The sequence below is a fragment of the Serinus canaria genome, chromosome 18 (genome assembly GCF_022539315.1).
Source record: "Serinus canaria isolate serCan28SL12 chromosome 18, serCan2020, whole genome shotgun sequence".
NCBI classification, from domain to species: Eukaryota; Metazoa; Chordata; class Aves; order Passeriformes; family Fringillidae; genus Serinus; species Serinus canaria.
This window is the reverse complement of record NC_066331.1, coordinates 6718071-6736465: the sequence shown is the minus strand read 5'-3', so window position 1 is coordinate 6736465 and position 18395 is coordinate 6718071. Positions and strand designations below refer to the sequence as shown.

Here is an 18395-nt window from a genome sequence, read left to right as displayed (position 1 = left end):
GATCCTGCATGTGTCCCTGGAAAATCTCTTACCACCCCCACCTCTGAGTTAACTGTAACCTTGGTCTTAGAGTCTGATCAAGTCAGGGGGATGTTTAACTTCTCTGGTGATACATTTTACAGTATTCCATCTTTGATCATGGATTGACTTTGTTGCATTTGCTTTTGTTTTGACTCTCCTCCTTCAGTACATCACTCCTCTCCTAATGGGGCAGAGAGCCATGTGATGGAAGCATTTAAATTTAATGTTTCTGTAAATCTCAGCATCTCCACTCTGCAAAGTGTCTGTGATTCTCACTGACCTTAGAAGGACCTGTTCGTGCTTAGAATGTTTCAGAAACAGGCCCAAATTATGGATGTGCCCAATCTAAATGCAGAATAGCAACCACAACATGCCTTGTTCAGGTTTAGTTCATGCCTTGTATGCTGTAATTGTACTAATTGCTGTTCTGTGCTGGATCAGACATCAAAGCTATAATTTTGCCAGGAAGAGAACAGTATATGTTCACTAACTGAAAATTATCTTTGTGTATCATGCTTACAAGTTCTTCTTTTTGTTTCATTTTTCACACATGGGTCTAGGACAGCTTTTACAACATGAATGTAACACATGCTGCTTTTCTGGTGCCTTGGTGAGAGTGTTCTCTTCTTGTCACATCTGGCAAACAAATCTTGGGTTAATGGGATAGTCTTGCCTGTACTGAAGTGTGGCACAGCACTGAGCCCTGGGACACTTGAAGGGGCTCTTTCTTTGCCCAAAGTCAAGGTGATGCTGTGAAGTAGCTGCTGGGAGACTTCTTTTCAAGAATTTGATGCACTTGTCTGAGAAGCTCTGCCCCTTTTGGGGTGTGTTTCCAGATCACAGATGGCTGTTGTGGCTGGGTTTTGTATAATCATAGAATGGTTTGGGTTGGAAGAGACCTTTAAGATGACCTAGTTCAACCCCCTGCCATGGGCAGGGACATTTTCCCCTAGGCCAGGTTGCTCCAAGCCCCATCCTACCTGGCCTTCCAAAGGATGGGGCATCCATAATTTCTCTGGGCAACCTGTCCCAGTATCTCACCACCCTCAAAGTAATAATCTGTGTAAGGGAATATCACTGGCTTAATCAGAAATCACCCCTCCCAGATGTTTTCTTCCCTTACTCAGCTTGATCCACTCTTTCACCTGTACATCATGGGCTGTGCATCCCAGAGTCACATATTGCAGCACCCCTGCCTGGCTTCCCTGCTCATAACTGCAGAAGACTGAGGTGCTGTGGAAAGAAAAGCCACATTGCATTTCTTTTTTACATATTGAATTAATGCTGTTCTACTCACTATCCAAACAGTGAAAGCAAACCTCATACTCTGACCTTGCAAGGTTATAAATAAGAACAAATAAAGACAGACTATGTACTGGCAAGTAAGTTCTTGCATAGTGTATTTAGGCCTGAGTATGACAGAAGAACAATGGTCTAAGCTGCTTTTAGAGAGTGGGTTCAAAGCTTTCAGTGGCCAGAGTTTCCTACTGCCCTTATGCAAGATGAAAAAAAAAACCCCAACACACAAAGCTGCAGCAGCAGAACACATCTTTTATCAGCTTTAGGTGGTGGCTGACCATTTGCCACCTCTAGCTGGTGGTTTTTCTTGAAAGATGAAAATCAGAGACGAGTTTACTTTGGTACTTGCTAAATGTTGCAGATCCTGAATCCAGACAGCCTCATGTATTGAGTTTGCTGTGGCCTGCAGAACAACTTGCTGGCATTGGGACATTGTTCTTGATGCAGGGAAGTTGCATGGAGAGAAATAACCACCCAGGGAGTGAGATGAGAGTTTTCTGTGAGCAACACAATCAGGTTGTACCCCGGCTGGTTCTTGCTCAGCTGTACCAAGTTCTGTGTCCCCACTTAACTGTTTATAAGCCACCCTGTCTGTGCCTTGGAGATGTGCAGCACCCAAAGATAGCAGCAAATAAAATGAGAGCAATAAAAACAAAACAGAAGATGCAAATCACCACCAGCCCTCCAAGAGTCCAGTCACTTGTTGCAATCAGGCTCTTTAGGTCTTGCAGATCTGAGGATGCCTCTTGCTCTAGTGACATGCTGGCTTCCACCCTGCTGGGGGCAAACAACAGGGTCAGGTCTTGTATTCTCTCCATGCCCTCAGCCACAGCCCCAAAACCAGTACAGGTATGCATGGTGTCTGTGCCTGCAGGCATCCCCCTCCAAAAGGAGTGTCACCCTTCACAGAAATGGGAGCATAAACCAGAGGAAATACAGCTAAAACTGATTGAACAATCAGATCTATCGAGATGTAAAGAGGAAAAGCTGCTCGCTCTACAGCATTTTGGCAGTTAAGATTTATTTTAATCATAGTTTATCAATATTTTCAATAATACAGTGTCTCTCCAGCATGTTTAATATGAACTCTTTGTCAGCTGTACAGCCTGTACGTGAGAAATGAGTATTCATTGGGAGAAATTCATTGATACCATTGGAAGGATCTCTAAAAGATATAGTTGGGGGCTTAAACTCTGAGGAGACAATGGAGATTAAAGGAACATTTATTTAAAAACAATCAAGCAAAAAACCCTACCAAAAATAGGCAAGGATCATGTACAACTTGTTTCTTCCATAGGGCTTAGAATAGTCCAAATATGTTAGAAAGGGTGTCCTAATTTTGTTAAACTCCTCCTCCAATGAAGTTTAGTTTAGTAATGGTTTCTGTTACTCTGCAATAGAACCATAAATTTTCCTCCCACAAGGAATCCAGTAATAATTTAAACTGGGTTCTCAGTGGGTTCTACTCACTTGCTCTTTCACTGATACTTTGAATAATGACTTCCCTGTCAGCTTTCTAAAGAACATCAGCATCTCTTACTGAGCATCTTGTGGTTTTACTAAAGCTTCATTGCTTCTCAAGGGAAAGGATGGAATATTTCTCACAGTTTCTTGCAAATGTGACTATGCATATGTAATACAGGAAGAGATACAGGTTATTTTTGAAAATTTGCTTGACTTGCTGCCTCTTATGTCTGTATCCTGCATACTCTAAGAAGAAGAATTACTCCTGTAAATGTTTCATCCTCAGCAGGCTGGATTTGAGTTGAAGCACAAGCTCACACTTGCTGAAGTTTTTATTTCTTTCTCAACAGCCAGATTTATTCAGTTAATGGTTTGTTTTCTGGGTAGATGGCAGATCATTGTGTTCAGCCTTTAACCAACCAGCACATGGGAAATCAAAGCTGTTCTGGATTCCTTTGCCTTCAAAAAGGAGGCAGCCTAGATAGAAGTTCCTTAGACCCAAAGGCAGAAATCCTCTGGGACTGCACACCCCAGGAAGTTCCTGTCTCTTTTACTAAGTGCAGTTCACCTCCCAGAACAGGAGAGCTGTATAACATTTTATAAATACCTGAAGCTGCTGTGGTTTGTAGTAGGTGTTTCCTCTGTTGCCTCCTCTTCACCCCTCCAAGAGATCTTGGCCTGTGGTGAGGGGACTCCTTGCTGTATTTGGAGGCTTGTAGAGGTAGCCTGGAAGTTGCCTCTTTGGGCTGAAGTAAATGATTAACAGCTGATTAATTCCTGCAAAGGTGTGGCTAATCTAATCAAATAAAAGGCCTTGAACCCAACTAAAAAGTCCTAATTCAGCTGTTCCTCAGACATTTTTTCCTCTTCATGGCTTTATCCACTCCTACAGCTGTTGCAGGGCTTGTAAAGGCCCACTGTGGCCTCTCTCTGGGGCAGGCTGCAGGATGTGGTGGAGAGAAGAGGGCTGTGTTTCCTGGATCCCAACTAGGTCTGTGTTGCAAGCTCCAGTAGGAGACTGCAATGAGACTGAACAGGACTGCCCTGCAGTCCAAAATTCATTGTGACAGTTCAGGTGAATAAACCCATTCCAGAGCATTGCACTGCTGTGAGCTGCAGTAAAACTCTCTATCACTTTCCTGACTGGAGAAGACCAGGGGGATGGTGCTGGAGAGAGAAGGGAGGGCAGAAGGAGGAGTGTGGTGTTTGAGACTGCTTGTGTGTAAAAGGAAACTTATTTTTCACAAGCCAAGCAAACCAGAGGGATAATGTTACAGAACAGAAGCTATTCCATTAAGTCATCAGTAGAACTTCAACTACTTCTGCTGGAAGCGTTGGCCTTGCTGGCTCTTTGAGATTCCTCAGGGAAAGAAACAATTTCAATACTTCTTATCATCATGACTTAAGTAATAACAGTATTCCTGTGCGGTTCCTCCTAGGCTTTCACAATAGGAATGGCAGTTGTGTTAGAAGCAGCCTTGCCTTATTCTGTGCTTTTCTGAATTTCCCTCTGCAGGCTGAAACAAGAGGATCTATCCTCACTGCTGCTCCCTGTAGGTGCCTGTGTTTGAGTACTGATCAAAGCTAAAACACAAAAGTTATGTGAGTGCTGAGCAGGGACCAGCAGGTTTGTAGTCAGCAGAAGCTGAAGAGATGCAGGAAGCTGGGCACATGCTGGCATCTTTCAGGCTACTCTGAAGGCATGCAAGAAAGCAGCAGATCAAGGAAACAACTGGCATGTCTGAGTCCAAGCTGTAGGAATAGTCTAGCTGAGTGCAGTGGTACAAAATAGACCAAAGCAGAACATTAGGCCTGTGAGGTCCAAACAAGTGTGTAGAAATTGGCCCCCTCTACATGGTAGCTGGTCCTCTGCTCCAGAAAGACACCTGAACCCTTTAGAGGATTGCCTGGTTTTTTTTCCTTCTCTTTCTTTAACACTGCTCTGTTTATTCTGTTTCTAATTCAGGAACTCACAGTGGCTGAGATAAGACAGGAGCCATTTCTCTTGTTCCTCTGCCTGGTATCTGTCAGTGGTTTAACTTGTACCACCACTGGGAAACATGCATTTATAGCTTTTCCTGTTGAGATGAAGCCTGGCAGCTTGTTCCCAGTGACAGCAACCTGTCAGCCCTTGGTGTGTGTCCAGCCTGCCAAGCTTCCCCCTGTCTTTGCACAGGCTGGCTCCGTGCTGCTGGAACAGCCCTCAATGGGATGCTGTTAATGTCTGCAGCTGGCACTGTCTAGCACAAGCCTGGAAAGAAAGTGAGCTCTGTTCTTCACTGGGTCTCGTGACTTAATCTAGATACAGAAACATCTGTTGAGTCTGCCTCTGCAAAAGGGATTCGGAGGCTCCTGATGTCACTTTGATTGCCACTCAGTTGTGAGTGAAATGAGCAAAGACTTATATGACAGGAGGTTGGTGTGATGCACCTCTGAATGTTTTCATTGATGCCACACTTGAGATTGTTTCCCCCTAACATGTTGGTTGGCAGTGAAAGCTTTGGGACAGGCTAATAAAATTTTTCTTTTTCTTTTCTTTTTTTTTTTACACTTTGTTGTCTCAGTGTAACTGTGCATGCAGTAGCTCATGCTAGTGCAGTCTGCTCTGGGCAGTTGTCATGTTGAGTCTCAAATATTTATTTCTAAAGAACATCCTCATTTTCCACTGGAAAGTTTTTCTTTTTATTAATTTAAAAGTAACACTGGTAGTTTCAGGAATTTTATTTTTCTTATAATTCTAGGACTATTCACTATGTCTCTGGCTGCAGATATATTCCAATGTGCAGCAGTACAAAAATACCAAATACCTAGATCCAGTTTGTTGGCAAAAAATAAAGTGCATTAAATACATAAGAAGCTGAAGTAATGTGCCTTTTACTAATATGGGTACAGGCAACAGAGAAAATACATTTCTATACAGAGATTTCTTTATTTTTCTGTACCTCCTGAAGTGTAAAGAGTATTTTAAAGCCCACTGTTAAATCCTTGAGGATTCTGTTCTCCCTAGCTAGACGTTGGCTTTGGTACATATACTTAGTTGGGATACAGAGTCAAAAGATGACTTCTCTATATTCATGTAATTGTTTATACCTTCTCACAAAGATGGTTGGTCTCCCATTTGGGGCTGAAACACCAGTGGTTCAGAGTTTAGTGCAGAATTGTGGCCTTCTTGTGCTGTGCCACTTGTGGAAGTGGTGGCCTGTGCCACAGCCTCGTACGTTGGTAAATCCCTTTCGGAAGTTCACCCGAGTGAAACCAAACATGCACAGTGGCTGCAGCATGGAAAAGGGATTGATTTGCACTTGTTAACTCCAGCCCAGCAGCCCATTCTTGGCTCTGCTCTGTCACATGCCCGCTGTCAGCTGCTGCACACATACCCTGAAGTGATGGCTCCCATCATGTGTCTCTCCTTTGAAATGCCTCTGTGCTTGCTCATAAACACATCCTTGGCATCATGTTCACATCTACTAAAATAAACTGCACACAGTGCAGGGAGTCAGGCACACAGATCCTTCAAGTAAAGATTGGGATTTGATCATCTCCTGGAGCTCCCATGCTCTGCAAGAACCATTCATCTGCAAAAAGCAGAAGAGTAGGAACCACAGGGGGTGGAGAGGGAGCATGTTGAGCAGAGAATGATCAAAATAAGCCATAGGATTGGTGAGTTTTTCCCTTTTGCCATCATCTTTCTATTTACAAAGAGTATTCCACATGATCTGTTTTCTTCTTTGGCAATTTCCCATCATCATATCACCAATGAAATGACACCGGGGCAGCTGTTACCAGCTGTACTCAGAGCCTCAGCTGGCACATCTGGATGAGAGGGTCCACCATTTGTTCTTTCCAGCAGATATCTCAGCTAAACGTGTCTCCTGGAGCAAGTTTGGCCTTGATCCACGATGACTTGAGCAACTGGACCTCCCAGTGGTGTCAATGGGGCTTGCTAATGCCCAGTACCATCCTTCTGGTGAGGAGAGCAGGCAGTGCCTCGTGTGTGGCTGTGTGCGTGGCCTGTGCTTTGCTCCGTGGCTCTGTGTGCCAAGGGGAATCCTCAGCTGGCCCAGCTGCAGGGCTGTCTTTGGGAAAGCTCTCTCTTTTCTAAGCAATCTGTGTCCATGCCCTCCCATTCCATCCCAGCCCAGAAGAGGGACACAGTGATGGTAAAGGAGCTTTACCTTTCTGGTCACAGTAGTGGCTGTCACAGAGAGAAGGAATTCCATGCTGTGATTTCTGGTCCTTTGAGTCATGTTAATTAATATTGTTATTGCCATTTTCAGCGGGCTAGTGTGGAAAGTCATTCCCATAGCACTGAATCCTGATGTCCATGTGTGTCCTTGATAGCAGGTTGTGTCACTTCATGAATGGGCAGCTGGGCTGACTTGGCTCTTGCGTCTGGGATCAGGGCGTCCATCACAGCCACAGCAGCTGCAGCAGCAGCAACTGCAGGCAATGACCGTGAGCACCAGCACAGTAACTGCAGAGAGAAACAAAGGATTATTGCTTCATAGCATAGGTACAATCCCTGCAGAGTAACCCTGTGTCTCCTCCAAGTTGTTTCGTGAGCAGCAAAATGAGCAAGGCCTGGTTTCTTGAGATTTTTTTTGCCCTTTATCCCCACCTTTCTCCTCCTAAGTTCCTCCTCCTTTGTATTCGTTTTCCACTTAATCTGGACAATCATTACCAGGCATTTCAAGACCTTAAGAGCTACATTCCAAACCATGTGAGGGTTTTTTTACCCACTTAATGGACTATTGTTAGGGAGCTGACATGCAGTACCTAAGCACAGCCATGTGCCTGGAAAGGAAGAAAATCCAGCTTTGGATTTTTGAGTAACCAGATTTGAGGGAGTTTGGTTGCTCAAAGTGGCAGTTTTATTTCTGAAGAGTGAGTTCAGCATACTCTTTAAGGATAGAGATGCGTGACTGGGTTGGCTTTACTCTTCTGTATTTAGCTTGAAAAAATAAGATACTTCAAATGCAGGGGTTCATTTCACAGAACAGTGGGCTAGCACTGACTGTCCTCTACTCTAGCCAGGATGGCTGGTGTTGGCAGGGATGTGTTAGTTTATCTGGAGTAGAAAAGGATGACATATTCCATCCTGCAGAACATGTAAGAGTGTGAGCATGCTTCTGTGTGTGCATGTGTTCCTTTAAAGCCTGGACCTGGGCTGCCAGGTAACCTGACCTGTGGAGAACCAGCTGTAGGGATGAACCAAATAAAGCAGCAGGTGTGACATTGTGAATTCCAGCCCAGGGAGGAGTGTCCAAGTGTCCACACCCTTCCTTTTGGCCAGGAGCAAGCCCTGTCTTTGAGGAGCAGGGCCTGTCTTCCTTCCTGCTTATTTTCCCATTGTATAAACAAACTTCACCCTCCTTGATCCAACAGTTCTTGATTCAGTTGTTATTCCTTCCATGCCATCTCCACACAGAGCAGCAGGAGGGATCTTGCCATTACCAGAGGAGAATAAATAGACTCATCTGAAGTATATTTGGCTTCCACTGAGTCAATACAGGAATGACACTCAGAGCCCCTCTTAAGTGTCTTCTGTGGCAGGGAGATGCTCTAGTACCATTTGTCATAAACTATCTCCTATGCATCAAAACATTACAGCAGCTCTGTGTCGGTTAAAATACTGCTGATTTAATTAATGTTTAAAATGGGAGCTTTGGGGAAAGCTGTACTGTTTCCTGTCATGCCCTGCAACCATGTAGAGGTACACACTGAGTGTTAAAATTACGTAGGAATTAACCTGGGCCTTAGAACACAGCCTAGAAAACAACAGGCAACACCACCAACCCACCTACACAGCCTGTGGAGCAAGTTGCTCCCATAGGAGAGGAGAGAAATTCTGACACCCCTTTGCCTCCACCCACAAACTCACCAATAAACAGAAGAACCACAGAAAAGCTGACAATCTCCACTGGCTCAGCCTTGGGCAGTTTCTGGAGCTTAAGGAGAAACTTCTCACCAATGGCTTGAACTTCCTTCAGAAAGCTTTCAGAAGACATTCTGTCACAACCTCTCCAGGCTTTGTGCTGCAGGAGAACCAAACAGAGAATAAACCTTTTCACTGACTAATGCTAGGGAGCTGCCAGTCTTCTTATACAGCCAGTGATCACAAGGAAAACAAGTTTATCTGGTCTCAGTCCTTGTTCCCAGTAGCTAAGGTGGAGGACTATTAATTGTCTACGTGTTCTGGCACTGTTTTAATTTCAAAATCCAGCTTCACGGGTGTTTTTGTCAACTACACTGTTAAGCAGAGTCCAAACAGTGTTTTCTCTACAAGGACACTTCTTCCAGCAGACACTGAGTTAGACTGGACAGTGCCTGCTCTTGGCTCTCACCCAATCAAAGCACTTTTTTTTCCAATTTTGCTAACTTGTCCTTCCAGAAACAAATGCACTTCTAACCCAACTTGAATGCTGAACTCCACTGTACATAGTCTTCAGTTGTTTGTTACCGAGTAGCACAAAGTAGACTCCCTTGAAGGCTTTTTGCACTTTGAGATACAGAACCCCTCTTCAAAAAAGTGGATTTACCTCAAAATACCTTAAAAAAAGGCATTTACCTCAACACCTCAATACAATGGGTATTAATAATGTTGTATTAACCAGTTTTACTGCATGTGATACTAAAAGTTAAAGTCTGCATTCACTAGAGACAGCTGGATGCTTTTCAAGTTCTTACAGATGAATGCAATTTTATAAAGAAAGCTAAATTTAGTTGTTTTTTTTTAACCCACAGAGCAATATATGAATTGAACAGTGGATTCCACCCATCACTGCTGATAATGAGCAGAGCAAAAGCCCCTGGATCTGTCAGGGAGATATCTCCCCTGTGGAGCTAATCCCTCCTGCCCTGCTCAGTAATCTCAGGCCTTCTTTATTCCCAGAGTGGTGATCAGGAGCTCATGTTACTGGAAATAGTATTACTCTAGTTAAAGTTAAATGCCTCAGTTTTGTCACCAATATTTGCTGTTCTTTTACCCCATGAGCAAGATTGTAGGAGGCATTGCAACAAACTAGCTGCCATGAGACCTATGGATCTTCAAATTTTGCTTCAGTCAGGAACTGGAATTGGATATTTTTGAGAAATACACATAGTTCCACCTAAAACAAATGTTTGGAGACGTCAACACTTGAATGGGTTATAACTCTTATTTCATTATTATATCAAAATGTACTGGTTTGTGTGTGTTGTAACAGGCAACACTGTTTGGGACTTGGGACTTGAACATTGCAATTTAAGATCCTGATCTTGGTGATAACACAAAGCCAAGTGACCAAGACAGCACTTCCAGAACAAACCAGCTAGCTCCTTATTGCACATCTGGCTTGCTTACTCAAACAAATGGATGCTTGGAGTTCAGTTTTTCTAAACACACTGAGGACAGAGAGACCTTGGCTGTTTCTTTGCATGCTGGGCTTAAGTACTACAGTGCCAAGTTAAATTAGTTTTGTATGTTTATGCAATTCAAAAAGGGTTTTCTTTGTTCTTTTAAACCCAAGCTAAGGAATAAAAATCAGAACCAGCTGGTTTCTTAGAAGTGGGGGTGCATGGAAAATCCACATCCACAGAAAGATCACCGTGCAACTTAGGAAGGAGGCAGAGCTGTGGTCTTTTGATCTGAAAAGGTCACCTTTTGAGACTAGGGTTAAATACTTCTTTCCAGATAATTGCATACCCCAAGTGAGCTTCTCCAGAAACAGCTGCTTTATCCTTAGTGCTGCAGGATTCTGTGTCAACAAGTTTTCAATTTTGTTTCCATTCTAAGAGATGGTGGATGAGGCAGAGGTGAAATGATTTGTGTTTTCTGTTCTTGGCTCTATAAGAAAAAAATTCAAAAAATAAAATTTCTGGCTTTAACATTGGAAAATGTTTGTTCCCTTTGGAGGTGTTTCTGCCTGTCCAGAAGCTCTCCTCATAATGAATTTGCTGTGAACTTCCATGCCATGCTTTGGATTGCACCAGAAGCAACAGGTATAAGAGCCAGGCTTGTGAAATTTGGCTATACAGGGTAAAATTACCGAGTTCTACTGATTGTAGAACTCCATGTGGATTAGCAAAGTGCTTAGTCAAAAATAATAAAGCCTGTCACTGTGATGGACATTCCACTCTGCCCATGGTACCTATCTGGAGCTGAGTGAAGGAGTTGCAAGGAAAACTTGCAAGGAATGTTGCTTGTTTACCTTGGTCTGAATAACATCAGGGACAAAGTTTGATGGTGGTGGTGCAGTCTCCAACCTACCCCTGAGGAAGCAAATGTTTTTCTGATTGACTGCACTTTCTGCTGCTTCAAGGACTCTGCTTTGGGATTTCTGCTTCTGCAGCAAGGTAAAAGGGTGAAGAATAAAATAATTCTTAAAGGAAAAAAGTAAAACTCCTCCAAGAAAGCCAGTTACATTAATGGACTTTTGTATGTTCTATTCTACTTGTGATGTAAAGTCTTTCTTCAGGACTAGTTTTGATGTGACCTTTTCCCAGTTTAGAACCAAGATTTTACCATTGAGATTAGCAGAAGGGTAAGGATAGTGTGATTTAAACCGGTTGTCTTATGCATCTGCCTCATTTACAACACAAAGGTGATGACTTACAATAACAGAGTGGAGCTGTGAGAATTAATTCCTTTTGTTTTATTATATTGTGTTCAAATAACTTTCCAGTCACCAACAGTAGTAAAGGCCAGGTGGTGCAGGATATTCAGTTGAAGCAGTAACTCTGATGATTATTATTAAAACGGGGAGGTCTTAAAAGGTTTGAAAGTTAAGGTTGTGGGCCTTAACTGACAGTTTACTTTCTGGGCCTGGAGTGCTGTTTTAGAGCCACTCGAGTTAGTACCTCAGAGATTCTCGGGAGTTTGAAGCAAACAATTATCTGCCAGTGTTTCCCTCAGTTGGGAATTTCTTCTTGCTCATCACTGTCCTTCCTCAAAACTTCACCCACTGAGGATGGGAACCCTCCAGAGCAGAGGAGACTTGGCTGTAGGGCAGCAGAGCTGATGTAACTCATCCATATGATGGAAAAAGTCTTGAATGACCACAGTGCAATGTGGTCTTCATAACACATTGTCAGACTGATGTCAGGAAATTCTGCTCCACAGCTGTAGTCAAGCTCAAATGAAGTGAAAATCAGATGAAGAGAGGCAAGATAAAAACTCAAATAGAAAAGAAAGTAACACAGTGTCTTGTCACAGGCAGTTTGTGACATCCTGCTGGGATGGGGTGCCAGCCTGAAATTCATGGCTTTGAATTAAGAAATAACTCAGTGATGCCAGTGGAACTAGATCATCAAATCTTTCTGCCCTCCTCTAATATTGCAAGGCCCAGCAGGGGGAGGGAATAAAACAAATAATTTAATTTGGGTTTATTTGGTTTTGATGGGAAAAAAAAGGCCCATTCTGCCATGTGCCATGAGTTATTAGCCTTGGTTGAAAGGACAGAGCACAGAAATGATGCAGGGGAATGGCAAACAGCTGCAGGTGTGCTGCTCAGCTGCAAGGATTACATGACCCTGGAAACCTGAAGTACATGTCCTGTGTTTAGGACTTACATAGGTTTAGATTCCCAGAAAGCACTAATGCAGATTCATCTTGCTGTGCCCACTGAAGAAAGCTGTGAAAATTGCCATAATAGCACTGAAATTATCTTTCTGAGTTGTTTTAATGGACTCATGCCATGCTGAAGCACTCAAAGAAGTTGGCTGCTCAGCCCCTTGGAGAATAAAGCCATTAAAAAGCCTCACTCTAGACATTCAAGAGAAAAGCCTCCATCAAGGTTCCTTTCTGCTGTGAACTGGCTGCATATGGAGGCTTCTTTTTCCAAGAAAAAGAGCTTTGAGATGACCATGTACAGTAGGGTCTCACATCCTTGTGTCTGCCTGAATGAAGCTGGTGAGGCTGCTGTGAGTCTTTTGGAATTGCTGTACATTTTAGTTTTGCATTTTTGCTGTACATTTGGGGGTTTTTGGTCTGTCTTGATCTGTGTGTGGACACAGCTGCATCCACAGGTAAACTGTAGGGAGTGGGTGAGCTGAAATTTACTGCTGAGAATGAGACACTTGTTTACACATAGCCCTGGGGATATTTGAGCAGCCTTTTTTAGTGCAAAAAGCACAAAATTAAGTTTGTGGTTTAGCCCCAGGACTGGAAGTTAGTAAATACAGGCAGTCTCCCTGGCCTGCCAGTGATGCTCCCTGGTTGTGACTTGGGGTAAGTCATCACGTCCCACTGCTGGGTGACTTCATCTTTGCAAGACAGCAGAACATGGAACCACATCAGAGCTTTTTTTGTTAATTGTTGTGTGTCCAAGTTTCCAGCATGCTTGGAAATCTTTAGATAGAAAGGCAACAAGTCCCTGGTTTTGCTGCAGTTAAAACTGAACTGGCCATTGTTTTGCTCAGTACTTTGAACACTTTGTTCACTGAGCCTGTTGAGGATGGATATAGATGAAAGTGTGCTTTCTACTCTTGTTTGCTCCTAACCCAACCATGCTCTTCATATTGTTCTTGCCATAATCCTCATCTATTAGTTTTACTGTGCTTGCATGTGTTTGTTGCTCTAGTAACCTAAAAGTGGAGATAAAGCTTTGGAAAGGGGAATTTTGGGGGGAACAAGAAGCTGCCAATGCCTCTAGTCCTAATGCAGCAAGTCCCAGTGATGGTGAATTGGCTCTCCTCCACTGCCCACAGCAGGATGGCTCCAGAGACTTTAAAAGCAGAACTTTCCTGATGTTCCCATTGAGTAGAATGCCAAGGCAACATTCTCATTGCAACCTTGGCTTTTCCTTAAGACTGGGACTTTGAAGAAGCAAATGTTGTGTTGTTCTTACTCAGACTAGGCCAATAAATTGGTTGAAATTGGACCTGTTCAGGGATGGGAAGCCTGTATGGATTGTGGGGGCTTATCTGATAGGAAATCTGACAAGGCAAGCCCAACCTCATGGAAGGAGGGTGCTGAGCAGCCAAAGTGGAGGGGATGCTTTTTATTCTGGTCTAAAACTCTAAAATAAGCTCTGACTGTACTTGGCCACTTTTTAAAGAAAATGAAGGCTTGGCCAGTTTCAAAACGTACCAGCTTTGTTCTTGGTCCCTGAAATGTCCTTCTGATTTTATATGGATAAGGTCTGCAGTGCTTCCTGTTCTCAAACAATGCTTTGTTGCTAGGTGTGCCTACAGTGTGGATGCATTTTGGTGTAACGTGTCATAATTCCTGCATGATTGTTTATTGTTCTAAGCTTTTAGTGTACTGCTGAGATGAAAAGGGCCATAGAAATGCAGTTGTATTATTAGTGCATGGTTTTCCCTCATCATTGTTAATGCAGTTTTTGCTGCCATGACTGTAGTTGACCAGCCATGTCAATCTTAACTATAGTTCAGACAAGCCCATTTTTCTTAAAACAGGAGTGCACAGAGCCAGACAGACCTATAATTCATTCCCAAGCAGATGGAAATAGTTTCCAGTATCAAGAGAATTCAGTTCTTGAACAGCACACACCCAAACTGGTAAATTGTAGTTCAATGCCATGGGAGAAAAGCTGGGACTTTGTCAGTTGGTTTGGAGCAGAAGGCCACACATTCCTGAGATTTTAAAGCTGCCCTGCCTGGGTCGCCCTTTGGCTGGAATACCCTGTCATCTCCACCACCCACTATTTGGAGACGGGTTTTGAGGCAGCACTGTAAATGTGCCTTCTCTTCCCTACAACCTAATATTAGATTAATGTAAAAAGGCACTGAATTCCCAGTTTCAGTAGCAGAGGTACCCACTGGGGCACTGAGCTGGGAGTCTTTACACCTCTGCAGATCACCCTGGTTTTCTCCAGTCCATCCCACAAACACGTCCACAAAACCTCACGAGATAATTCCTCACTACTAGAAATTTTTTAAGTGGGGAAACCAAAACACTGAGCCATCCAATGAAAGGAAAAGGTCAATTTTAAAAATAAACCTGTAGCTCTTCTACAAGAGAACTTTTTTTAGGGCTGGTGATGCTTGAATCTAGCCTGAAAGTCTATTCTAATATTAGCAAAATATCCATTTCCCAGGAATCTGACTGAGAGGTAGCTGTGTGCCTGTGAAAGCCTTTTAGTAACTTTACAAACATAGTGGGATCTATCAGTAGTTGGTGCTTGACGTCCAGCATCTGGAGGTCCTAAGAGTGCTGGAAACTCCTCCACCTTTTAACAGCCACCTCTGTGCCCTGTTCTTGATCTCACATCTACAAGTCTTCTAAATTACATACATTTTTGAGCTTTTTGAAATATCCTGGACTAATCCTAGTAAAGTTGCCACTGGAGTGGAGGAGCTCAAAAATCAAAATCTGCAGCAGCTGCTGCTCAGGAGGAATTGTTTGGAAGCTCAGCAGCTGTGGCTGTGTGGGGCAGAGCCTGCATGGAGATGTTGGGTGGCTGCTGCTCCTGGCCCCTCACAGTCCCTGCTGGCCAGTGGGTGCCTCTGGCCCACTGCAGGCTCTGTGCTCAGGGCTTGTCTTACAGAGAGAAGCCACTCTGTCAAACTTGGATTATTTTGTACCTTCATTCCCACACCCACTGTCGGTTGCAGTCAAGCTGAGGCCCGTGCACTGTGACAGCTGTAACACAAGCCATGTCCTGCTGTTTTTATCCAGACTGTGTTTCACATTGCTGTGCCTCTCCCCCCACACATGAACAGCATGGCTGCAGCTGGACAAGCCCCCAGCCAAACCCATTAAGATTTTCTTTTGGCCAGGGAAACTTGGCATGTTTCTCCACCTCCTTCCCTCCCCTGCCCTTCTCCCCTCACTCCTCCCTCCTTATTTTTTTTCTTTGTTGTTTCGCTAAACTTTGTTTTTTCACATGCTTTATTTAAGAAACTCCCTTAACTGAAATCAACCTACAGAGACTCTCCATTAGCAGGGTGGAAACTTCCCTCCATCCCCTTGAGCCTTAGGGCCAGGCTGGAGGCGTGTGGGTCTGAACTACTGCCTCTCCTCAGGAACTCAGGCAGTTCCAATTCCATGTTTTTACAACACTAGGTCAGAAAGACCTGCCCTCCATTCCTCGTTAATGGAAATAGAGAGAAGTGGAAATACCTGATCCTTAACATTCCTCCCTACAGGCATGTGTAGGATTGGGAAGACCTTTTTCTGTGAGAATTGGCTTTCTGCTCGTTTGTAAACAGCTGACTGCCCATGAACCTCCTGGCAGAGGCTGAGGGGTCCCAGCTCAGTGCTGGGAGCTGCAGCAGCTTCCAAACAGAAAAGTCAGCTTCTGATAGCAGAAAATGGGGATTTATAAGGCCAGTCTCCATTACCAGCCCCTCTTCCCGTACCCAACAGCAAAATGGAGATGGGAGCACAGATGGGACACCTGTAAAGCCAAAGCTCGGACACAATGACCTAAAATGTCTTTTTCAACCTAAATGATTCTGTTGTATAATTTCATGTATTTAGGTGATCCTTTTACTCTTCCATCCCTTCTCACTGCATTCAGACTTGACGGTGTGCTTACTGTAAGCCATGAGCTGTGTATGTGCATGAACGTGCCTCTCAGAGCAGTGGGTTCTCATGCTGCTTTCAGCACTAAACCAGCATCTGTGCCTGATACGCTGGGTGAATTCTTTTTTTAAATGTTCTCATTAGCAACTCTGTAAAATCTTTCCGTTTATTTCTATTGGATACAGATGCTTCACTTGCACAGCGTGCTAGTTCCCCGACCAGGGTTTGTTTTCTAAGCTCTCAGCATCAGGATTTGGGGGATAAAACTTAGCTGCAGCTGGGAGGAGCTCCGGGAAAAGCTGTGGCCGGCACCCGCCGGGTTTGGTGCGCGCCTGCCTGTGCTCCCCGCTAAGGCACGCATAGCCTCGGACCCAGCTGCCTTGTCCCCACCGACTATTTCTGTATCAGGTCACCAGCTTATCGGGACATACGTTCTGTACGAGCACAGAAACCCGAGGAGCCTGCCTTTGTCACCGGCAGAGGAGTTGCAGAGTCCCGCTCGGGCTCGGAGCTCCTTTTGTTACAGGGCGGCTGCGGCGCAGCTCTCCGCAATCCCATTAAAAGCTTTTCTCCTGCCACCTTCGCTCCTCGGTGTCCCTGGCAAGCAAATTCCGCCTCCTAAGCTCTGCTCCGTGGCTGACCGAGCAGGGGGAGCTCCCCAGGCTCCAGCCCCTCGCTAAGCAGCGGCGGCTGCCGCGCTTGACCGAACAGCAGCGATAGCTCAGCCTTACCCCGACCGCGAGCTCTGCTTCTCCTCTTGTTATTCTTTCGTCTTCTTAAACTTTCGCGTCATCTCTCCCCTCATCCTGGCTTGCGGCTCGCTGCTCGCTCGGCTCTTTGCTCCGCTGCTGACAGCCAGCTGTTGTCTCTGCCTCTCTGCCTTTTTTTTTTTTTTTTTTTTTTTTTTTTTTTTTTTTTTTTTTTTTTTTTTGTTGCTGGTTGTCGTGGAGATACGAAGTTTCGTGTTACATGTGTGCCAAAGAGGGAGGGAGAGGAGCCACCGCAGGCAGTCAGAGCCGGTGCCAGCTCCCCGGGGCGCCCGAGGGCCGGCACTTGTTGCTGGCTTCCTCTGTGCATCTCCTCCGAGAGAGGAGTTTCTTCTTTACCTTTTAATGACGCCTTTTTCTGGCGTGAGACTTGAATCGATTCCCTGCCTGCGATAGTTTGGGGCGATGTTAAAGCGAATAACTTTTCTTTCTGCTGCCCGGTTTCTTTCTGGCTCCTGGGAGAAGGAGCTTTTCTCCTGCGCTCATTGAAAGGGCAGAGCAAGTGCTCACAAGGACAGTGCAGCTCTGTGAGAGACCTGCGGCGAGCAGGGCAGCAGGGACAATGCTGGGGCAGTGAATTTGATGCTGGGATGGTGAATTTGCTCCGTGCCCTTGGCCAAGTCATGTACTCTCTTGATGCTGAGCTTTTCACTTCTTGTATTCTGGGGACAGCTGACTGTCACTGTCTTGTCTCAGAGGGTGAAGCTCGGGTGATGATGAAAGGACACAGTCCTTCAGACAGGTGCAAATTTAGAAGTTCTCATCAACCTCATGACTTGCTCTTCTATTTGATAAAGCTCATTAAGTGGCTTTTGCTTGACAACTGCATAACTAATTTGTCCTCATATGATTTTTATCCTTTTTAACCCTTTCACTTCACCTTATTCCAAGACTTGCTGAGTTGTTTATTTCAGGGAGCATTTCTGATGAGGCTCTGTACCCCCTGGCTTACACAAGGGAATGCTTTTTTCTGGTGGTTTTTGGGAGAGACAGAGCTTCTTTTGGGATATGTGACTTTGCATCTTCTCTGGCTGTCCATCTGCTTCTCTTAATTGCAGGAATAGGACTCCTGTTGTGGTGTATAAAAACAAGGACTGCCAAAACTACACAAGTGCAGGCAGCTTTGTGGTCAGTTTAGCACTTTCCTGAAATGCATTGTCACAGACAAAAATGTGTTAATAAACCTCATTGTTATTTGCTCTTCATCCCATTCCATAATGTCAGATGGGGGGGAGGGGATGTCTGAAATGACATAATGATTTTGTTTAGACATTTCAGAGGCCAATGGTCAGCTCATTCGTACTTTTTTTGAAGGGCAAAGGGAGACAAATAAAACAGTTGAATATTTAAAAGATGCAATAATTTTAGGACGTGTA

At 44.3% G+C, this 18395-nt stretch overlaps 2 protein-coding genes across 9 annotated transcripts in view; one reads left to right on the top strand and one right to left on the bottom strand.

Moving 5' to 3' along the window:
- Positions 1-18395, top strand: part of RECQL5 (RecQ like helicase 5) — a 38123-nt gene that overhangs the window by 8430 nt on the left and 11298 nt on the right. The window lies entirely within an intron of this gene.
- SMIM5 (small integral membrane protein 5) lies at positions 1553-17621 on the bottom strand. 3 transcript variants are annotated; one of them, XM_050981217.1, is made up of 5 exons: positions 16984-17621; positions 10469-10609; positions 8666-8819; positions 3392-7258; positions 1553-2097 (listed from the first exon to the last, which is right to left on the bottom strand). In XM_050981217.1, exons 3-4 carry the CDS (start codon positions 8790-8792, stop codon positions 7140-7142), a joined length of 246 nt encoding a protein of 81 aa, XP_050837174.1. In that variant the 5' UTR covers positions 8793-8819; positions 10469-10609; positions 16984-17621; the 3' UTR covers positions 1553-2097; positions 3392-7139. The 3 variants fall into 3 exon arrangements, with proteins under 3 accessions (XP_050837174.1, XP_050837172.1, XP_050837173.1); XM_050981215.1 differs by lacking the exon at positions 10469-10609 and having other exon boundaries at positions 16984-17604; XM_050981216.1 differs by lacking the exons at positions 10469-10609; positions 16984-17621 and having other exon boundaries at positions 8666-8893.